This window comes from Capricornis sumatraensis, chromosome 7 (assembly GCF_032405125.1).
Source record: "Capricornis sumatraensis isolate serow.1 chromosome 7, serow.2, whole genome shotgun sequence".
Classification (NCBI taxonomy): Eukaryota; Metazoa; Chordata; class Mammalia; order Artiodactyla; family Bovidae; genus Capricornis; species Capricornis sumatraensis.
The window spans coordinates 48,569,869-48,593,440 of NC_091075.1; the positions used below are offsets into that span (position 1 = coordinate 48,569,869).

General features: G+C 40.3%; 1 protein-coding gene across 2 annotated transcripts in view; it reads left to right on the forward strand.

Moving 5' to 3' along the window:
* Nucleotides 1-23,572, forward strand: part of TBC1D19 (TBC1 domain family member 19) — a 144,284-nt gene that overhangs the window by 108,613 nt on the left and 12,099 nt on the right. For both annotated transcript variants that reach the window (XM_068975259.1, XM_068975260.1), the window contains 3 exons: nt 17,814-17,846; nt 19,764-19,873; nt 21,932-22,023. In XM_068975259.1, coding sequence (XP_068831360.1) covers nt 17,814-17,846; nt 19,764-19,873; nt 21,932-22,023 — 235 coding nt within the window. The remainder of the gene's footprint in view (nt 1-17,813; nt 17,847-19,763; nt 19,874-21,931; nt 22,024-23,572) is intronic.

Sequence of the window (23,572 nt, forward strand, 5' to 3'; positions counted from 1 at the left end):
TGTTCCTCCAGGATCTCATTGCAGTAGGACTTTAATGAGTATTTAAAAAGCCAAATTAGAGGCTTTTTAATTTTAACATGTATGTGTAACCTTTGTTACATCTGTCTCCCCAGAAACTTAATTTTATAGTATATAGGGATTGAAAAATAAAAAATAATTATCTCTGAAGGGCCAAATGAGATGTCCATGGAATCAAATTCCTTTCCTCTATTCATAAAAGAGCATTTCCAACTTAGTTTAGCATATATTGGCTTTTATTTGACACACATGCCTAACAAACTTGGTTTGCAGGTTTTTATGCCCCTGTAAAAAAAAAAAAAGAAGAGTGAAAAGAAGCTGATACAGATTCAGTTCAGTTCAGTTCAGTTCAGTTGCTCAGTCGTGTCTGACCCTTTGCGACCCCATGAATCGCAGCACGCCAGGCCTCCCTGTCCATCACCAACTCCCAGAGTTCACTCAGACTCACGTCCATTGAGTCAGTGATGCCATCCAGCCATCTCATCCTCTGTTGTCCCCTTCTCCTCCTGCCCCTAATCCCTCCCAGCGTCAGAGTCTTTTCCAATGAGTCAACTCTTCGCATGAGGTGGCCAAAGTACTGGAGTTTCAGCTTTAGCATCATTCCTTCCAAAGAAATCCCAGGGCTGATCTCCTTTAGGATGGACTGGTTGGATCTCCTTGCAGTCCAAGGGACTCTCAAGAGTCTTCTCCAACACCACAGTTCAAAAGCATCAATTCTTCGGCGCTCAGCCTTCTTCACAGTCCAACTCTCACATCCATACATGACCACAGGAAAAACCATAGCCTTGACTAGACGGACCTTAGTCAGCAAAGTAATGTCTCTGCTTTTGAATATACTATCTAGGTTGGTGATAATTTTCATAACAAAAGAGTAAGCATCTTTTAATTTCATGGCTGCAGTCACCATCTGCAGTGATTTTGGAGACACCCAAAATAAAGTCTGACACTGTTTCCACTGTTTCCTCATCTATTTCCCATGAAGTGATGGGACCGGATGCCATGATCTTCGTTTTCTGAATGTTGAGCTTTAAGCCAACTTTTTCACTCTCCTCTTGCACTTTCATCAAGAGGCTTTTTAGTTCCTCCTCACTTTCTGCCATAAGGGTGGTGTCATCTGCATGTCTGAGGTTATTGATATTTCTCCCGGTAATCTTGATTCCAGCTTGTGTTTCTTCCAGTCCAGCGTTTCTCATGATGTATTCTGCATATAAGTTAAATAAGCAGGGTGACAATATACAGCCTTGACGTACTCCTTTTTCTATTTGAAACCAGTCTGTTGTTCCATGTCCAGCTCTAACTGTTGCTTCCTGACCTGCCACAGATTTCTCAAGAGGCAGGTCAGGTGGTCTGGTATTCCCATCTCTTTCAGAATTTTCCACAGTTTATTGTGATCCACACAGTCAAAGGCTTTGGCATAGTCAATAAAGCAGAAATAGATGTTTCTCTGGAACTCTCTTCCTTTTTCCATGATCCAGCGGATGTTGGCAATTTGATCTCTGGTTCCTCTGCCTTTTCTAAAACCAGCTTGAACTGGTTTTAGAAGTTCACTGGTTCTGGAAGTTCACGGTTCACATACTGCTGAAGCCTGGCTTGGAGAATTTTGAGCATTACTTTACTAGCATGTGAGATGAGTGCAATTGTGCAGTAGTTTGAGCATTCTTTGGCATTGCCTTTCTTTGGGATTGGAATGAAAACTGACCTTTTCCAGTCCTGAGGCCACTGCTGAGTTTTCCAAATTTGCTGGCATATTGAGTGCAGCACTTTCACAGCATCATCTTTCAGGATTTGAAATAGCTCAATAAGAATTCCATCACCTCCACTGGCTTTGTTTGTAGTGATGCTTTCTAAGGCCCACTTGACTTCACATTCCAGGATGTCTGGCTCTAGATGAGTGATCAGACCATCGTGATTATCTGGGTCGTGAAGATCTTTTTTGTACAGTTCTTAGATTGGAGAATGACTAACAACAGTAGAAGTGAAAATCAGAGACCTCACAAAGGAAAATAGAAAAGCTATAAAACAGCATATTAAAGCATACCCGCAAACCAGTCTGGGACCATTTTATGTAAAAGCCAATAGCCCTCTTTTCTTTAAAAAAGTATCATTAGGTTGTAACACATTATATAGTAATTTGAGACTTTTATAATGAGCTTAAGGCACCAAGAAAAAAAAAAAAATTGTTATAGCAACAATAGTAACAGTAGTCATCAGTATCAGCTAACATTTTCCATGCAGAACTATGTAAGTAGGGAGTGCACTAAGTACATTACATGTATTAAGTCCTTTAATCCATACAAGAACCTTCTCAGGCAACTACTAGTACTGTCCCTACTTACAGATAGAGGAGCTGAGGCACAGAGTGTTAACTTGCCCAACTGGTGAGTGGCAAAGCCAGGCTTTGAATGCAAGCTCTTTGACTTCAGAAGCAATATTCCTTTTGTTTTGGCTGTGCCGGGTCTTCATTGCTGTGTGGGCTTTTTTTTTTTCTAGCTGCCGCAAGTGGGGGCTACTCTCATTGCAGTGTGTAGGCTTCTCATTGCAATGGCTTCTCGTGTTGCAGAGCGCAGACTCCAGGTGCTTCGGTAGCTAGAGCACATGGGCGCAGTAACTGGCGCACGGGCCTAGTTGCTCTGCAGCATGGGGGATCTTCCCAGCCCAGGGACTGAACCCTGTTCTCCTGCATTGGCAGGCAGATTCTTTACCACTGAGCCACCAGGGAAGTGCCAGAAGCAATATTCTTAATCACCATGTCCCACTACCTCAGAAAAATGTTACTGAATTCATTGAGTATCTTTTAGAAAATCAAGGGGTTTATATATTGAAAAGGCGTGTGTGTTAGTCACTCAGTTGTGTCTTACTCTTTCAACCCCGTGGACTGTAGCCAGTCAGGCTCCTCTGTCCCTGGAATTCTCCAGGCAAGAATACTGAAGTGGATTGCCATTCCCTTCTCCAGGGGATCTTTGAGACCCAGAGATTGAACCCAGGACTCCTGCGTGCAGGCAGATTCTTTACCTTTACCATCGGAGCCACGAGGGAAGCCCCATTGAAAAGGGGGTTGTTGTTCAGTCACTCAATCGTGTCCGACTCTTTGCGACTCCATGGACTGCAGTACGCCAGGCTTCCCTGTCCCTCACCATCCCCCAGAGCTTGCTCAAACTTATGCCCATTGAGTCAGTGACGCCATCTGACCATCTCCTCCTCTGTCATCCCCATCTCCTCCTGCCTTCAGTCTTTCCCAGAATCAGGGTCTTTCCCAGCGTCAGGGTGAGTCAGCATTAGGGATTGAACCTGCTCTCCTGCATTGCAGGCCGGCTCTTTTACCGTCTGAGCCACCAGGGAACTGAGATTGAAAAGGTAAGTGTATGTAATAGGTTATAGAAACAGTCTCATCCAGAAAAAAAAATAGCTTAATGCTTAATGAAGTAAACCCACAGCTGTTCATAAACAATACTTAAGGATCACTTCTTTTCTCAGGTTGTTTTAGAACCTTACCAGAATCAGAGAGGACTCTTCCCTGAGGACTGAGTCTGAAATTTCAGATAAAAAGAGACAGGGAGCAGTTAGTCACTGTCCGTTTACTCTTAAGGCAATACTAAGCAACATTTTTATATTACCTGCCCTATTTTTCAACCTCTGCCAAAGATAGGATTACTTTGAACTCTCAAGGATACCTGTGCCACCACCACCACCACAAGTGGCCTGGCCTTCATGGTCACAGGGCCTCACTTAGAGAGCTTTGCCTGCAGCTCACAGACACACCTGACCTGGCAGGTGCTTAAAAGGGGGCAGAGCTTTGCTCACTCGCTTCCCCTCCTGTGGTCTCCTTTCCTAGGATGGAAATAAATAACAGGCCCCTGTGGCACTGGACATTACAGTGGGAAGACTTTCTCTGCTGCTGCTGCTGCTAAGTCACTTCAGTCGTGTCTGACTCTATGCGACCCCAGAGATGGCAGCCCACCAGGGTCCCTCGTCCCTGGGATTCTCCAGGCAAGAACACTGGAGTGGGTTGCCGTTTCCTTCTCCAATGCATGAAAGTGAAAAGTGAAAGTGAAGTCGCTCAGTCGTGTCCGACTGTTAGCGACCCCATGGACTGCAGCCCACCAGGCTCCTCCATCCATGGGATTTTCCAGGCAAGAGTACTGGAGTGGGGTGCCATTGCCTTCTCCCTAGTAGGTTCATTAGACAACTAGTGAGCAAAAGTTTCTGAGCTGGAGAAGACTCATCATGGGAAAATTTTAAGCTTTTCTTGTTTTTATTTTTAGTTCAACGTGTGTAACTTGTCCCTATCCATTTAATGAATACTTATTTGGCCCTGTTCTGGCTCCCTCTTCTAGGTGGGTAAGCCACAGTAAAGGGCAGAGAGAAAGCACCTGCTACCAAGGACCTCACATTCTAGTGAGGGAGACATCCTATAAACAAGTACACAAGTGTTGCTGTTGTTGCTGTTCAGTCGCTCAGTTGTGTCCAACTCTTTGTGACCCCATGGACTGCAGCATGCCAGGTGTCCGTCCTTCACCATCTCTCAGAGTTTGCTCAAACTCATGTCCATTGAGTTCATGATGCCATCCAGCCATCTTGTCCTCTGTCATCTCCTTCTCCTGTCTTCTGTCTGTTCCAGTGAGTCAGCTCTTTGCAATCAGGTGGCCAAAGTATTAGAGCTTCAGCTTCAGCATCAGTCCCTCCAGTGAATACTCAGGGTTTCCTTTAGGATTGACTGGTTGGATCTCCTTGCAGTCCAAGGGACTCTCAAGAGTCTTCTCCAACACCACAGTCCAAAAGCATCAATTCTTCAGTGTTCAGCCTTCTTTTTATGGTCCAACTCTCACATCCATACATCACTACTGGAAAAACCATAGCTTTGACTAGACGGACCTTTGTTGGCAAAGTATTGTCTCTGATTTTTAATACGCTGTCTAGGTTGGTCGTAGCTTTTCTTCCAAGGAACAAGTGTCTTTTAATTTCATGGCTACAGTCACCATCTGCAGTGATTTTGGGGCCTAAGAAAATAAAGTCTGTCACTGTTTCCACTGTTACCCCATCTATTTGCCATGAAGTGAGGGACCAGATGCCATGATCTTAGTTTTTTGAATGTTGAGTTTTAAGCCAGGTTTTTCACTCTCCTCTTTAACCTTCATCAAGAGGCTCTTTAGTTCCTCTTCACTTTCTGCCATAAGGGAACAAGTAGCTAACGTAAATAACTGAAAATAATTTCAGAGTGATGACGTGAACAATTATAGGGAACAGAAATTGATAGGAGGTAGGGAGGTGGGGAGGGCACAGCTGTTATAGAGGAGGGAGTCGGGAGAAATGCCTCTGGGGAGGTAGAATGTGAATAGAGCCCAGAATATGGAGAGGAGCCATGCTGAGAAGGAGGAGAGCACACCCCACGGGGACGCAAAGCATTGTTAAAGGCCTGACAGGAGCATACTCAATGATCTAAAGAACAACAGATGGTCACTGTGACTGATGACAGTGAGCAAAACAGAAATTTGGTACAAGATGAGGTAGGAGAGGTAAATGGGCCAGGGGTCAGGTCAGGTAGGGAGACAGTCGATCTAAAGTTTTATCTAGTAAGTCCAACATCTGGGCTTCTTTAGGTGCAGTTTCTATTAATTTATTGTTTTCCTGTGAATGGATTATATTTCCTTATTTATTTGCATGCATAATGATATTGTTGTTGTTGATAACCGGGTATCTTGACTATTATGTGGTAACTCTGAAAATCAGATTCTCTCCCCTCCCAGAACTTGTTGCTGTTGTGGGCTGTTGTGTATGCCTTTTCTGAACTGCTTTTGTAAAGGTCATCTTTTTTTTGTATTGAGTGCCCGTGAAGCCTCTGTTCTGTTAGCTTAGTGACCAGTTAGAAGTTTGACAGAGATTTCCTTCTCAAACCAAAAAAAATTTTCCCAGTCTTTGCTGATTAGACCATGTAGAGGGTCTGCCAAGGCTTAGGCCTTTTACAGCTCTTCCTTGGCTTTCACTTCCTGTTTGCATAGAGCCCAGAAGTCAGGTAGAAACAAAAACTCAGAGTCTTCTCAGGAAAGATTCTTGGAAGAAATAACAAAAACATATCATTTTCAATCTTGTCAGGTTGATAAATAGCAATATTCGTTGTTTCCTAAATTAAATAAATTAAAACATCTCATAATCCAAATTAATTTCATGTGTAACCTTGGACATTAACTGAAAAACTGGTTGTTTAAAATATGATTTCTAGATGTATATTTAAATATGGTTATGTTCTGATGTTTGGGGAACTTTTAACTACTAAAGTAAAGTAACAAAATCATATTCTGAAATTCCAGTTCAGAAAGATAGCAGAAATAGTAGAAAACAATTTGACCACTGTCCTAGTGCTTACACTTACTGACCTGTAGGCTACATGTGGAATGAGAATAAACAAAGGAAATGATTATTTCAGCAAATGAATTAAATAAACTACTAGGGAATCCCAAATGAAAGAGTGTAAAAATTTGCTTTCAACTGAAGTGAATCGGATGTTAGTATTATGGTACAACTATAAATGCTAAATGTTAATAGAGACAATGAGAAAATTAAAGGAAAATATTTAGTAAGTGCAAAGCATGTTAATAATTTGGGGTATTTTCTGAGTCATATTTACTATTTATATCTCATCCAGTTCAAGATTTATTTTTGTTGATGATGTTTACCACTCTGGGCTATGTCAAAGGCCCATTGAATCATTACTTTATAAAGTTATTTCTGTTGAATGCAGTAGGCAGTTAATAATTTAGGCTTTCTTCAGTTAGATAAAGGTAGGCTAGGATCTTAAAATAACCATTCATAGCAGACTTGCAGAACTCTGAGGCAAGATTAGAGATGGTGTCCCAAGCATCCTGATGCTGGTTAGAAGTACACTCTTGGATGAAGGCCAGGTGGATGAAACTTGACCGTTGAAGCGCTGAAGTGGTGAGAGGCAAAGGAAAGGATTTTGAAAAACTGGCCAAGAATATGACAGGCTTTGAGATCAAAGAAATGTTTTAGGTGGTATGTGCCCTAGAGTGTTAATGAATTCATTGCTTCTTATGCCTCCTACTTTTGTGAGTCAGAATCTGACTTTGTCCTTTTTCAGCAGAGCAGTCTATGTACGCTTTTCTGGAATCTTAAGCCCAGGTTAATCTTGATTAAGCAGAAGTGAACCTCTATTTAATACTGATGAAAGAAAGATTTTCTTAGGCTTTAGCTGATGCCCAAATATGGCACTCTCCCTTTATAGTATAAAATATACTATAATTAGTGACCACTGGCTGTGTACTGAATACTATACTATGATGTGCTTTGAATACATTAACTCACTGGTGCTTTAGTATTATACAGCCCAGTGAAGGTAGTATTATTTAACCTCACTTTTAAAAATGAAAATAGAGACTCAGAGTGTTAGTAACTTTCCTGGAGACACACAGGACCCAAATTCATGTCTGTATGACTTTGTGGGCCATTTGTAATTTCAACACTGAGTTATTGAGAGCCTCTTGTCTTATATTAATTGCTTATTCATAAATGAATCTTATACTTTAATATCATATATAAACCATATCATATATCATATGATATAATATCATGTATATGATATATATTTATCATGTGTACACATATATGATATGTTATATGTATACATATGTATTCATGTGTATGTGATATATATTTAATATCATATATCTTATACTTTTATATCATATATAAGTATATGATTATAATTGCTTAAATTCCCATCATTAACAGCATATATTGAGCATCTCACTTGTAGAAGATACTATGCTGGATGCTGAAGACAATACACAGTATAAATTGTGGCCCTTGCCTCAAATATACACCTAGCTGTTTATACAGCAGCTATACATTTCAGAACTTGGGGGAAATGTGGTAAAGGTGTGATTAATCATGAGTCATCTTAAACAGAATTCCTTTTTGCTCTTTGGCAGTTGACTAATTCATTCACTCTAAGATCATGGCATCTGGTCCCATCACTTCATGGGAAATAGATGGGGAAACAGTGGAAACAGTGTCAGACTTTATTTTTGGGGGCTCCAAAATCACTGCAGATGGTGACTGCAGCCATGAAATTAAAAGACGCTTACTCCTTGGAAGAAAAGTTATGAGCAACCTAGATAGCATATTCAAAAGCAGAGACATTACTTTGCTGACTAAGGTCTGCCTAGTCAAGGCTATGGTTTCTCCAGTGGTCATGTATGGATGTGAGAGTTGGACTGTGAAGAAAGCTGAGTGCCGAAGAATTGATGCTTTTGAACTGTGGTGTTGGAGAAGATTCGAGAGTGCCTTGGACTGCAAGGAGATCAAACCAGTCCATTCTGAAGGAGATCAGCCCTGGGATTTCTTTGGAAGGAATGATGCTAAAGCTGAAACTCCAGTACTTTGGCCACCTCATGCGAAGAGTTGACTCATTGGAAAAGACTCTGACGCTGGGAGGGATTAGGGGCAGGAGGAGAAGGGGACAACAGAGGATGAGATGGCTGGATGGCATCACTGACTCGATGGATGTGAGTCTGAGTGAACTCTGGGAGTTGGTGATGGACAGGGAGGCCTGGCGTGCTGCGATTCATGGGGTCGCAAAGAGTCGGACACGACTGAGCGACTCAACTGAACTGAACACTTAGGACATCTTTAATTATTATCTGTAGAAGACAAAGATAATGATAGTAACATCTTCATTGTTTTCTACCTTAACTTGCTTGCTCAAATGTTTCTGCAGTACTGAACAAAGGAAGTAAAAAGTGTTTTTTAATGAGAATATAGGGGTTTTGTATAATACCAGCTGGCTTTGATATTTAGTTTTTATTTTTATTTTTTTATATTTATTTTAATTGGAGGCTAATTACTTTACAGTATTGTGGTGGTTTTTGCCATAGATCGACATGAATCAGCCATGGGTGTACATGTGTTCCCCATCCTGAGCCCCCCTCCCACCTCCCTCCCTATCCCAGCCCTCTGGGTTATCCCAGTGCACCAACCTGGTGCTCACCACCAGTGAGCACCCTGTCTCATGCATTGAACCTGGACTGGCGATCTGTTTCACATATGATAATATACACGTTTCAATGCTATTTTCTCAAATCATCCCACCCTCATCTTCTCCCACAGAGTCCAAAAGACTTCTGTACATCTATGTCTCTTTTGCCGTCTTGCATATAGGGTTATCATTACCATCTTTCTAAATTCCATATATATGCGTTAGTATACTGTATGATATTTAGTTTTTAGAAGGATATAATGCATATTTCTATTTCTGTAAGGTATCAAAATATGCCTCTATTTATGAACTTATTTTTCTTGCTTAGTTTTTCTTTCACATGTTAACATGATTAGACGAAGATGAACTTTTAAAATTATTTGTTAAAAGTTTATAGTCAGTAAAGGAAATAAAACAAAGCTGCATTTAGGGAAGATAGAAAAAGATGGGTGTTCACAAGAGAAAAAAGAGACTTAACCAAAGATATAAACAGAGGGAGAGAAGATTAAAGAAGAAAAATCATCTTTGGGCCCTCCTAAGTGTTCCCACGGATGGAGGAGCCTGGTGGGCTGCAATCCATGGGGTCGCTAAGAGTCGGACACAACTGAGCAACTTCACTTTCACTTTTCACTTTCATGCATTGGAGAAGAAAATGGCAACCGACTCCAGTGTTCTTGCCTGGAGAACCTCAGGGACAGGGGAGCCAGGTGGGCTGCCGTCTCTGGGATCACACAGAGTCGGACACAACTGAAGCGACTTAGCAGCAGCAGCAGCAGCAGCAAGTGTTCCCTTGAACTAAAGCTGGTGGCTATAGTGTCATTAAGAATATTGGCCTTCAGCGTGTATCTAATCTGGTTTTCAATTTTTTGTTTTTAGAAAGCAAAAGACCTTTAGTAGTAGCAGTATTAGTGTTACTTGCTTAGTTGTATCCGACTCTTTTCGACCCCATAAATTATAGCCTGCCAGTCTCCTCTGTCCATGGGATTCTCCAGGCAAGAATACTGGAGTGGATTGCCATTCCCTTCCCCAGAGGATCTTCCTGACCCAGGGATTGAATCTGGGTCTTCTGCATTGCAGGCAGATTTTTTTTTTTTTTTTTACCATCTGAGCTTAGGGAAGTCCTTAAAAGACCTTTAAGTTGGTAAAGAATGTTAGCATTCTCATGGTACAATACTCATATATTCAGTTTTCCTCAGCTCTCACAAATTTTTCTATATTTGCCCTAGACATAATTGTTAAATGTAGAATTCTGGAGTTTGATGATATTTTGGAGACAGTCTTAGTCCCTTTTTTGGTTGTTCAGTCACTAAGTCTGGTTTGACTCTTTGTGACTCTATGGACTGCAGCACACCAGGCTTCCCTGTCCTTCCACTATCTCCCAAAGCTTGCTCAAACTCATGTCCATGGAGTCGGTGATGCCATCCAACCATCTCATCTTCTGTTGTCCCTTCTCCTCCTGCCCTCAGTCTTTCCCAGCATCAGGGTCTTTTCCAATGAGGTGGCTCTTTGCATCAGGTGGCCTAAGTATTGGAGCTTCAGCTTCAGCATCAGTCCTTTCAATTAGTCCCCTTTAATGACAACCAATTACTGAAGCTCATGAGGTTTGATGACTTTCCTAAAGTTATCCAGCTAGTTTGATAAGCCCACAATGGAATCCTCATCTCCCAACTAGAGACCAATAAATTTCTTGCTCCTTCTCTATTCATCATATACTTATTCATCTACCCTTCACTCATTCAGCAAGGGAGAAGGAAACGGCAACCCATTCCAGTATTCTTGTCTGGAGAATCCCATGGACAGAGGAGCCTGGTGGGCTGCCGTCTATGGGGTCACGCAGAGTCAGACACGACTGAAGCGACTTAGCAGCAGCAGCAGCATTCAGCAAAAGTATATTCATTATTAACCATGTTTGTGGCACCATAAAATGCATAAAAGGTGAATAAAACGTATTTACTGCCCTCTGCAACAATCTGTTAAACAGTTAATTATAACACAAAATACAGTGAAATTATAGTGATGGAAATACGAACAAAGTGCCATAAGAATTTTTGCAGAAGAATCAGCATTTAATTAGGATTAAGAGATTGTGGTATGTTTTTCTGAGATTATACTTATCCTTAGCGAGGTGTTGATAGACATTAAAGCAATTCATTGTACAGAATTACAAAGTTCAAAGCTACCAAAGTATGAAAATGCATGATGTGTTCTGATGATGAGTAATCTAGCATGGCTGTATCACAGTAGGTACAGAATCAAGATGACAAAGGAGAGGCAGATATATCTCAGATTGCCATCATGAATGGCTAATACCAGATCAAAGTCTTTGAATTTCACTCTGTAGACACTTAGCCTATATTATAAGGCTAGAATGTGAATTCCATAAATAGAAAAAATGTTATATTCAGCTTAATTTCTCCAGAGGCTACAGAGTAAGTTTTTAAACATTGGTTAATTGGGTGAGTAGAAACTCAGCAAATATTTGGTGTGTGGATGAATGGTCAGGGGAAAATCCTCAATGGATATAGAGGACTTTTTCATGGTCTCACCAACATTTTAGAAGATAACCAGAACCATTACAATAGTTTGTTGGAAGGCAGAGAGTTTGGGGAAAGGGTTACCACTTTGGAGGCTCTTACAGACTATAGGTCAGAGTTCATCAGAGCCTGAACTCAGTCCTGGCAGTCGGAAGGAAGTGGACAGTTGAAAAACGGTAGAGGTAGATTCTCTAGGACTTCATATATTCATTCCACAAACACTAAACGAATACCTTTTATATTTGGGGCATTAAGCTTGCCTCTGGGGATGGAGATAAATAAGGAAAAGTTTTTGTACTCAAGTGATTTATTACAGTCAGTTCAGTTCAGTTGCTCAGTCGTGTCCGACTCTTTGCGATCCCATGAATCGCAGCACGCCAGGCCTCCCTGTCCATCACCAACTCTCGGAGTTCACTCAGACTCATGTCCATCGAGTCAGTGATGTCATCCAGCCATCTCATCCTCTGTCGTCCCCTTCTCCTGCCCCCAATCCCTCCCAGCATCAGAGTCTTTTCCAAAGAGTCAACTCTTCGCATGAGGTGGCCAAAGTACTGGAGTTTCAGCTTTAGCATCATTCCTTCCAAAGAAATCCCAGGGCTGATCTCTTTCAGAATGGACTGGTTTGATCTCCTTGCAGTCCAAGGGAGTCTCAAGAGTCTTCTCCAACACAGATTGGAAGAGAGAAAAACAAAAGTAATTATAGTATAAGAGAACAAAACATCATTCGTTAAGTTCTGACTTTGCATCAAGTGTTATGCTAGGCATATTACATACATCCTCTTATTTAATCTTTACAGCCTCACTGGTATTGTCCTCATTTTGTAGATAAAGGAAAGTCTGTTCCTAACTTGGAGGGTCCAGGCCATGAGTACAATTGAAAAGTGAAAGTGATAGTCACTCAGTTGTGTCTGACTCTGTGACCCATGGGCTGTAGAGTCCATGGAATTCTGCAGGCAAGAATACTGGAATGGGTAGCCTTTCCCTTCTCCAGGGGATCTTCCCAACCCAGGGATCAAACCCAGGTCTCCTGCATTGCAGGCAGATTCTTTACCAGCTGAGCCACAAGGGAAGCCCAAGAATACTGGAGTGGGTAGCCTATCCCTTCTCCAGCAGATCTTCTCGACCCAGGAATTGAACCAGGGTCTCCTGCATTGCAGGTGGATTCTCTACCAACTGAGATAACAGGGAAGCCCAGTACAATTGGAAGCCCACCTACTATAAGTGTAGACTTTCAGAAGTTATAAGTGAAGCTAATAAACTGCTAAGTAAATTCTACTTGGTTTTCTTGTCTTGATAAATATACCTTTATAACAATCTGGGAGGCGAGTTTCAAATTCAGAATGCTTGAGACTCCTCAGAAGTCCCTAGCTTGTGGTATCTCCCACCCACTTCTGACCATGGCTCTACCCCATACCTGGACAGACATGTCCAAGCTCTGTTCACAGACTCCACAAATGACCACCCTTTGACCACCTCTCCATCCTGAGGCCAGCATCCATCAGGAGCGTAGCTCCACTGAAGAGGCTGTGCAGGCCCTGGGCGCTGGCTAAGGGCCTCTGGGCTGGGGTATCAGAGTCTTGGGGTTGTGTTCTGAAAGGAGGGACATGGATTCTGGGTGAGGGGTATAGTCAGAGGAGGGCCATAACAGGCCTCTTACTCCCAAGCCCCGCTGCCTTGGTCTAAGAACAGTACTGGATAAGGAAAAGGGAGAAATAAGCAACCTAAGTATACACAGGTAGGAAGTGGAGCCAGAATTGTGCAGGGTTATCCAGGCGCACAGAGGAGAAGGGGCACCCCAATCAGTCAGGGGAATCAGCTGACACAAGAGTACTGACCAACGAGTGACTGGGGATGGAAAGTAGGAGTCTGCCCAGGGGATCTTTCTAGAAGGAGTATTGTTTAAAATCTCTAAGGTGTGGGGCTGGGACGTGGCTGCAAGTGTAGAGGAGCATTTATAGCCCTTTTCCTAAGGTCCAGAAGCTGAAAGGGTGGCAGTCAGTTTGGCAGGATTAGAATTGTGCTCATAGGGAAGAAAAATGAAGCTCTGTTAGACAGTGGCTGAATCCTGAAGAGTTAAGCCTTCTTTATCGCAAAGGGACAAGAAAGGAACACAGTCACATTTAGGTATAAGGGCTGAGGGAGGACTAGAAAGCAAAGCTTTCTTCCTTGAAGCCTAGGGAGGCAAGGAGTTGTTTACAGAACTAGACAGTCCAGAAGGAGGCGCAGGAAACTGGGCTTTCACTGTCTGAATTATGGGTTAATAAGGAGAATGCTAGTGGAAGGAAAGAGAAAACAAGTATGACAGTCTTGCAAAGCAGCTATATTTAAGAAGTGTGCAGAAGAGTGAACTAGCCCAAAAGACAACAAAACGAAAACCTGAGCAGCAGAAGCTTCTGAGACAGGGAGCCTGATCTGCACGGGGTCTGGTGGGCTCAGTCTAGAGAAGGGACTTTCAGTTGCTGGGGGGGCAGGACACACACACACACAGGAGATGTTAGCAATCAGGAGTTGGGGTGAGAGGAGTGGAAACCAGATTATAAGGAATTGGGGATACATAATGAGGAAGTAAAGGAAGTTAATTCAGATCACGTTTTTAAAATTAAGTTTGACTTCAAGAGGAGAGAGATTAGACATTTGTTTGACAGGAATGTAAGGTCCAGGAAAAAAAATGGACATGTCCTCCTTCTCCTCTTTTTGTTATTAGTGAAGGTATTTATAATGTCTTTGGCTGAAAGGTTGCAGTGAAAATAGAGACTGGAGAGAGGAGTACTTCCATAAGACATAGCCACCCCTTTCCTCTGCTCTTCCGCTAGTAGGAGTGAGAGCCGATGCCACCACTCTCTGCCTTCGGGCCATCCACCTCAGGAAACATCCCGGTTCATGCCAGTCACCGCACGAAGCCCAGGGCCTCCAGGTCACCGCTTCGCAGGTGCCTCTCACCTCCAGAGCTTCAGTGCCTCTTAAGACCGCCTCCCTTACCTGGCCTTGTCCTCTCCGCCCCCTTGCCTCCATTATTCCTCTTCGTGGCTTTGTCCCTGGCTGACATACATATGTGCTCTTATTTCATCATGGCTTTCCTGTCCTTGATAAAAAGTAAGCTCCAGATCTCAGAGCAGTGTCTGGCACATAGTAGAAACTCAGTACGTATTTGTTAAATGATGAACGTAAAAGGCGGGGGGAGGAAAATCGGTGGGACAGGATTCCAAAGCAGAGGTTGGCAAACTTTTCCTGTAAAAGGCCAAATAGTAAATATGTAAAATTTTGTTGGCCACAAACAGTCTCTACTTCTTAATACTCTTTATTGTTTTCTAAAATAATCTTTCAAACATGTAAAATCCATGCTTAGCCCACAGACCACACATAGACAAGCCACAGATCCGACCTTAATTTCTGTGAGTAAAAGTGAAGGAAACAGGATTAAAAACAAAGGTGAAGATGGTAGCTCTGAAAAAGGGAAAGGAGATGTCTCCCTCTGAAGACCTTCCTAAAGGGTAATGAGAAAAAAGATGAAAGGTGTGCAGAACCTTTGAGGTAAAGAACAGACAAGCAAGAGAATTTATTTCAGTGGCATCAGCCTCAGCTTGGGTTGCGGGGGATGAATTCTGCAGTTGGGTGTGAAGCACTTGAAGAGTAGGAAAGTTCTGAGAGAACAGGGAAGCTAATTACATAGAGATAAATAAGGAAAATGATAAACATGGTGGGATTCAGACAGAGTTGAACAACATGAATCTGTGTTGTGTTCTGGAAGACAAGGGGAAAATGGGAAAAGGTAGATCCTGAGAATTATATCTTACGAAGTTTGAGTGATGCTGCACAAAATTTTAAAGGTGGTTGGCCTGGCATACTAGTTCAGAATAATATTTTGTTTTCCTCATACTCTTTTTTGATAAAATTGCCTCTAGAATCATCATAGAAATATGAGTTAACTTGTGAATAATAATATCAGTAATTGCCTTTATTTATGAATGGCTAAGCTATACTTGTCTATGCATGTGTACTCAGTCGCTTCAGTCATGTCCGACACTTTGCGACCCCATAGACTGTAGCCCACCAGGCTCCTCTGTCCATGGGAATTCTCCAGACAAAAATACTGGAGTGGGTTGCCATGCGCTTCTCCAGGGGATCTTTCCGACCTGGGGATCGAAACCTCATCTCCTGCATCTCCTGCATTGCAGGTGGCTTCTTTACCCACTGAGCCACCTGGGAAGCCCAAACTGTAGTCATTATCTCTCATTTAGTCACTTAAGTAGTTCTGGCATTAACTCTCGGAGAAGGCGATGGCACCCCACTCCAGTACTCCTGCCTGGAAAATCCCATGGACGGAGGATCCTGGTAGGCTGCAGTCCATGGGATTGCGAAGAGTCGGACATGACTGAGTGACTTCACTTTCACTTTTCACTTTCCTGCATTGGAGAAGGAAATGGCAACCCACTCCAGTGTTCTTGCCTGGAGAATCCCAGGGACGGGGGAGCCTGGTGGGCTACCGTCTATGGGGTTGCACAGAGTCAGACACGACTGAAGCAGCTTAGCAGCAGCAGCAGCAGCAGTAGTATTATCTCTGATATACAAGATAAGGAAATTGAGAATTAGGGGAGTTAAGAAACAAGGCCTGCAATGTTCTTAAATGATAGAGCTATATGAACCCAACCAAGTCTGTCTGACACCTGGTCTGTGCTCTTAGTGTACCTCAGTAGGGTGTTGATCAGTGGATTACTGTCAGTGTGGAAGGAGGTCTCTAGTGACAAGTCCTGTCCTCTATCTTGTTCAGCATTTTTTAATGCTCTAGATGAGGACATAGATAGTGCATTTATCAAACTTTCCAGCAGTGCACACCCAGGAAGAAGAGGGAATACATTAGAAAACAGGATGAGGATCCAGGATTGTCTCAAATTGGAATGGTTCACCAAAGAGGAAATGTAACAGATATAAGAATACAGCCCTTTACTTATGTCAGAAAAAATTGCACAAGTATGCTATGCTTGAGCTCTAGGGTGTGTGGGGAAGAAAAATGCTTGAAGGCTTTCGTCACCCACTTTGACTGTGGTGAACTGTAGTTTGTCCAGAGGAGAACAGAATAGAGAAACTATTCAGGACCACTTCACCTGGGGAACTGTTAAAGGAACTCATAAAGTCTCAGAACAACAACAAGAAAAACAAAAAACACACACAGAAAACCCAGCCTGGTAGTGATGGTGTTGGGAGTGGAGGAAAGAACAGTCAGCGTCCTCCAATGTTTCTGTAAGTTTTCATAGAAGATAAGTTAGGCTAGTTCTGACCACAAAGGTCAGAACTAGGAGTAGTACGTGGGGATTACTAGGAGCCAGAGTTTGACTGTGTATGAGAAGTAACTCCCCCTAAATTAAACCTGTTCAAAATTTTAACTGGTTTCAATGGGAATTAATGTGTCCCCTATTGCTGAATGTGTTTTAGACTGAGACTGAACAATCATTTGTTAGAACTTACTCTAGATGACCTCTAAAGGCTCTGCCAACACCATGGTTTTGCCTCTGAAAATGTCAGATGAATAAAGCATTCCCTTATTTTTCAAAATAGTAAACTCATTTTTCTTCTGTGTTTGCAGCCTGATCTAGTACTGTGTTAGATATATGGTGGTGTATATATTACAGAACTTCTGTTTTGAACTTAAGCTGTCCAAGTTCTAATTTTTCACTTAGAATGTGACAAGATGTTTAGCACACCAAGTCAGGCTTCAAGTATTTCTTTTAAATGGATGTGTTCTTTTGTATAATTCTTGCCAAAGATTACACTGAGTTTGTACCATATTCCTACCAATGTTTTTTCCAAATCACATCCTATGATGTAACTTTTGGTAAGTTTAAAGGGAATATATTTATACAAGAGGTACCTTGAAATGCTCACTTATCTTTTAACAAATTAAATCTAATATACAGGTTGAAGTTGTTTCAAGAAAGACTCAATCTATTGACTTTCTGAGACCATTAGTTCTTAAACTTGGTGCTGTGATCTGCCTTGTTCTGTTTTTGTAACACATATATTCATAGTCTTAATTTTCAGCTTTATCAATAGAAAGTTAACCGGATATGTATTGAAAGCCTCCTGATTGCTTCTCTAAAGCTGTTAAAAAGCACGTCATTTTTGTTGGTTACCATCACTAAGTCTTTCTGACATTCATGAACAAAGTTGAAGCAAAAATAGCAAAGCTCTCTATTTTTGGTTTTAAATCCCTAAAGTTTACCTAATAAATAATACAATGGGTATACTAATTGAAAAGAAATACTTTTTTTTTTTAGGTGTAATCCCTTTTCATGGATTTTCAATGTATGGTAAGTTAGGCTTTAAAATACTCACTGTTTTATTACACTTTAGAAAATTTAAACATGAACCTCACACTTTATATTGCATCACCCACACACTCAACAATGTTATTGTGAACTTTTAAACATTGGGTTTGGTATTTGTTTATATGTCCAATTAAAATTTTGCTGAGATGATGATTGCTTGTGAAATTAAACATACCATGAAAATGGTTCTATGGTTTACCATTTTCTAATTCACTAGAAATTAGAAATATACACTGATATTTAGTTTTAATAGCTATAAAAATTCCTAAACTAATTCCCGTAAGTCTTTTTGAAAAATACTAGATCAGAAAAAATGCAAAGGGAGGGACAACACCGAGTGAGCTCATGATTTCTTCAGACTGGCTGGTATGCAGAGCAACAGTTACACTGAAGTATGCGGTCATCCTGAGCACACACGACAAACACGTGTGCAGGTTTGAGAGCCCTGAGCACCTTCTGCCTCACGTGTCTTTGAATGAGGAATGCAGGAAGCATCACAAAGATAAGCAAGAAGGAGAATGCTCTCTCTCTTAATGCCATTCAATTTTTCATTTATCGGCATTACATATGAACTTGTTGAAGATTCTTGTCCCAACTATTCCTCCTCCCCAACCTTTAGAGTAAACAGAAATATAAAGTTTACCTTTGTAAAAAGATTCAGCAATAACACTCTTCTTTGTAAAAAAAAAAAACAAAAACCCTCGTGTGTTCAGCATCATACCATCATGGTGAATGACATAATATAAAACCTTTAAAACCAGCATACAACAAAAAAGAATTCAGAGTATCTAGGAATTTTGCATTATGCTTCACTTGGCTTTATTCTCTTGAGCCACCAAAATTTCATAACATAATACATATTGTTATAGTGAGGTTCCAGCATATTTCTCTTTCATAAATATGTGAGGAATTTAAAATAGAAAACCTAGCAAGGTTAAGAATATAAATTTTTATCTTTAATAATAAAATGTAAGCCCTTTAATCCTTTTATTTTAATAATCCCAACTGCAAGCATTTTTCAAGTAAATAGTTTTTAAAAGGTGTACTTGAGCGATTTAGAGAACAGTTAATGATGTCAGGAAGTTTAAATTTTCTAACAATTCTCAGAGTACAAAATACATCATTGACTCCTGCCTGTTCACAGATGAAATAATCATATTGTCAGGTTGGCATCTGATTTTAAAAATCTGACTTTCTGACATTCAGCTGTGGGCTGTCTGGTTGAGCTGACCCACCTGTGCTTAATTGCCATAAACAGTGCAAAAGAAAATTTAATTCAAATTCATTAGAGATTGTTATCACAAACACACAAAAAATTCATTAGAGAAGTAAATTCTTAGAGTTGTTTTAAGCCTGTGAAAACTGTCTAGAAACATATTGGGATATGCCAATGTTGACCAATAGCCTGTTAATCAGAATTTTAATTTTCAAATTCCAGCAGTTGAAGACCAACTTTCTAAAAGCTAGTCATAAATCATCTTATATTTTACTTACCTGATGTCAAAAATTAAAAAATTTGAAAGGTCCTTTATGGGACAAAGTAAAAATGAATTGCCTGGATGTCACTTTGTTATTACTTCAATTTAAAAAGAGAGAGATTTTATGTAATTTTTAAAAGTTACTTTGAATTTTTAATACCCTTATGTGGTTCCATTGTGTTATTCTATTGTTGGGATTATAAAACATTTTATAATTTACTCCATTTAAAAAAATTTTTAATGATAGTTTTTACATGTGCATATATTCCCTTTTCAACATGAAAAAAGAATATATATGATTTTAAACTTGAATGAATATTATTACCATAAAATATTTATTTATTCTTTATGTTTTGTGAACTTATCTTTTCAATTACAGTACTTCTGCAGTTTTATCAATTAATGTTTCTTATTCTTTCAGTTGCACCACTTTGTTTTCTATACCATGAACCTTCCAAACTGTATCAGATATTCCGTGAGATGTATGTGCGTTTTTTCTTCAGGCTTCATTCCATCTCTTCTCATCCTTCTGTAAGTTCATAAAAAATTGGATCAAACCAGACTCTGATTTGTTCTTTTTTACCTTAAGAAAAACAAATTGTCAAGCATCACTTTCCTATGGAAAAAAATGAAAGAATAAATCGATACTTAAATAGTTTTACTAATAATGACAAAAAAAGTCCTTTATCACTTGCATCTAAATTATCTTTTATATGTTGAAAGAATAAACATAGCAATGTCTGTATTGTGTTCTTTGACAAAGATGGCACGTGTTTTGAACACTGGTTTGCTCATCTCTGAAATGAGGTTAGTGCTGAGTTTCTGTGGTGCTGTAAAGAAGAGTACAAAGCACTTGGGTAGTACTTGGCTCATGGCAGGTGTTCAGTAAATAGATGGCTGTTGTTTTTATTGTCATTGTGATCCTTGTCATCTTTGTTAATGAAAATTAAACATTTATTTGTCCCTTATTTTTCAATATCATGTTTGACTAATTATCCTTTATCAAACTAGATATTTTCTTTGTGTTTGTTCAATAGGTGGCCCCTTGGCCTTAACAAGAAATTCAAGGAGAAGCATACTGGGAGTCGTATCTGTTTTATTTTGGCCGACTCTTTATCGTATCTTCCCTCCCCACTCCTACCCTCCTTAACCTGAATAAAAACAAGTATTTATTTCAGTTATACTTTTTCTGTCTTTGGGCCTGCTTTGGTCTGCTTGTGAGTAACTTGACTGACACTCCCAAAGAAACATTAAAATTGGAATGTGTCAGGGCTACCAAGTTTCCTGAAAGAGAAGATTGTCACACTACTACTAAGCTAAATAGCAGTTCCTCATACCTCCTCCCCATTTTAATCCTGTGTATTCCTAGTCCACCTTCCTCTGTCTAGTGTTGCTCTCAAACACTGCTGATGAAAGATGGCAAATAACAGAAATCCAGGATGTCACAGATGAGCAAATGAAGTGCTACCAAACTATCATGGGTCTCCTCTCTGAGATAACTTGATTTAGTGTCTATATTGCAATAATGTTTAATCTAGAATAACCAAAAATATATTATAATTCTCTTTTCTAATAAGTCATATTTAGCATCAGATTTCTTACTCTCATGTTTTATTTTCATACTTCAGACTTAAAAAAGATTTTTTTTTTTTAAATTTTTAAAACTCTGGCTATTTCTCCTGTGCCTCCATGCTGACCCTAAGCTAGCCTCTTCCAGCTGACTGGGACAGCCCTGCCTCTGCCCTTTCTTTGTTCAGTGAAATAAAGACTTACAGGCAGTCATCTCCTTTTCTGGCTTGCAGCCAGACTGAACTGTTTAGAACCACGACAGCCTTACTTCTTTAGAAACTCAAAAAGAGGATTAGAACTTCCTTACAAAGAACAACCCTGAGGAATGTTGAACTACAAGAAAGACTTTATTCAGAGTTGTCAAGTAATTAATGCACTTGAAAACCCATCTGCTTTGTACTCTACAATGCCCTTTTAAAAAAAGTAGATTTCAGTTTTTTAAAAAACCATCCTTATACTCAGTAATCAAACATTCTTGTTTGATGACTTCCTGACAGAAATTTCAAGCAGTCAGTCTTTCCCTGGGGATGGGTTTGATGAAAGAGTAAAAAAAGCAGGAAATATTTTCCCTGATGGGCGAGGCAGCTGAAAGAAAGGAGCATATGGAGGAAGAAAGTAAGGGTGTGGCTACAGCGCCAGAGAAATACCTGGAAATTGGACTGCATCCAGAAAAAACTAATGTTGCTGAGCCTAAGTGATAATGTATGACTTACAGAGTAGCAGGCTTTCTAGAAAATGATGTTTTTCTTGAATTCTGAACATTACTATATGCCAGCTTATGCAGGGACCCTCTTATTGTTAAAAAGGAGGCTCCTTAGGATATTTATAAGAGTGAGTATCCATAAAGAGGGATAAACTTATTTTTAATGTTTTAGAGACCATTGGTGCATTTCCTGTCTTTGGCTCTTAAACAATACTGATATTGATCATCTTTTTCTCATTTCTGTTTGAGTACTTTGATGGCAGAGTTCATCTTTAAATACTAAGTTATGCATTTCTCTTGTGACTTATTGTATCCAGGGTATTGTGTCACTCTGTCTGCTGTTTGAAACTCTTCTGCAAACTTATCTCCCCCAACTCTTTTATCATCTGCGAGAAATTGGGGCTCAACCGTGAGTATTTTTCTCTCCTAATTGAAGAATAGATTGATATCAGAGGGCTCTTTTTAATCATCAAAGATGCAGTGATTTTTTTCAGAGAAATTAACATTTTCCCCAATAAAACAATAATTGCTGCTGCTGCTAAGTCGCTTCAATCGTGTCCGACTCTGTGCGACCCCATGGACTGCAGCCTACCAGGCTCCTCTGTCCATGGGATTTTCCAGGCAAGAGTACTGGAGTGGGTTGCCATTGCCTTCTCCGAGAAAGACGTACAGAGTAGTTGGTTTAACACAATGAGGTGCCAGCGAACTTTTAGAATCTAATACATAGGGTAAAGGAGTGACCTAATGATATGCAAGTAAAAATGTTCACTCTTAAAGTCTGAGAAATTGACAGAAGCAGCCTGTATGTGCAGGCCTCTCTGTCCCTGGGATTCTCCAGGCAAGAATACTGGAGTAGGTTGCCATTTCCTTCTCCAAAACAATAATTATCAAGTAGTAAATTATAACACAACTTTGTGCCAAAAATTCTTGGAAGACTTACCAAAATCCTGATAAATTCTTATTTGCTTGGATTTTTGTGCTTGGTACAAGAATCACCAGAGAACTAATTCCAGTTCATAGTGAAAGATGGTGACCAAACTGAGGTAAAAATCTGTGGAAACAAACACTACCTGAGAAATATGATAATACTAAAATTGTCAGTTTAGGCCAGATTTATCAGAAGACAACTTTGAAAGCCAGATCAGTTAAAGTTTGCCATCTTTCACTAGTGAAAAACTAAATCAGTTATCTACTAATGGTTCTACACTGTGATTTTTCCTTCCAAAAGCTTAAATTTTTGTTTATTTATCTGAATGTGAGTTATCAGCAAATATCCCAGTACGAGTTATCAAGTGAATAGGTTGGGTACCTGTGGACCTCATTATCATTGGCTTTCCTTTCTTGTTTTCAACTGACAATGTCTGTGGCAATGGCGCCCCACTCCAGTACTCTTGCTTGGAGAATCCCATGGACGGGGGAGCCTGGTGGGCTGCAGTCCATGAGGTTGCAAAGAGTTGGACACGACTGAGCGGCTTCACTTTCACTTTTCACTTTCCTGCATTGGAGAAGGAAATGGCAACCCACTCCAGTGTTCTTGCTGGAGAATCCCATGGACGGGGGAGCCTGGTCGGCTGCCGTCTATGGGGTTGCACAGAGTCGGACACTACTGAAGTGACTTAGCAGCAGCAGCAGCAGCAGCATGGCAACAGAAATTTCCAAATGATTCATCAGTGTTTTGTTACTGTCTTCCTCTTTGTGTAACTCATATCATTTATTGATAATACCTAACAATCTTTCTTTTATAGCCAATAAAAAATAGAATTCTGTTAATAATTATTATTATAAAACAAAATTGTGGCAGAAATATATTACATATGTATTTTTTTGTGTGGTAAACTGACCTCATTTTTTATTATTGTGAAACGAATATTTGTGTATATCTATGCTTTTCTGTAGACATTTAGTTAATTGTTATAACTAAAATCCTGATATTTTCCTAGTCTATTCATATACTTTAA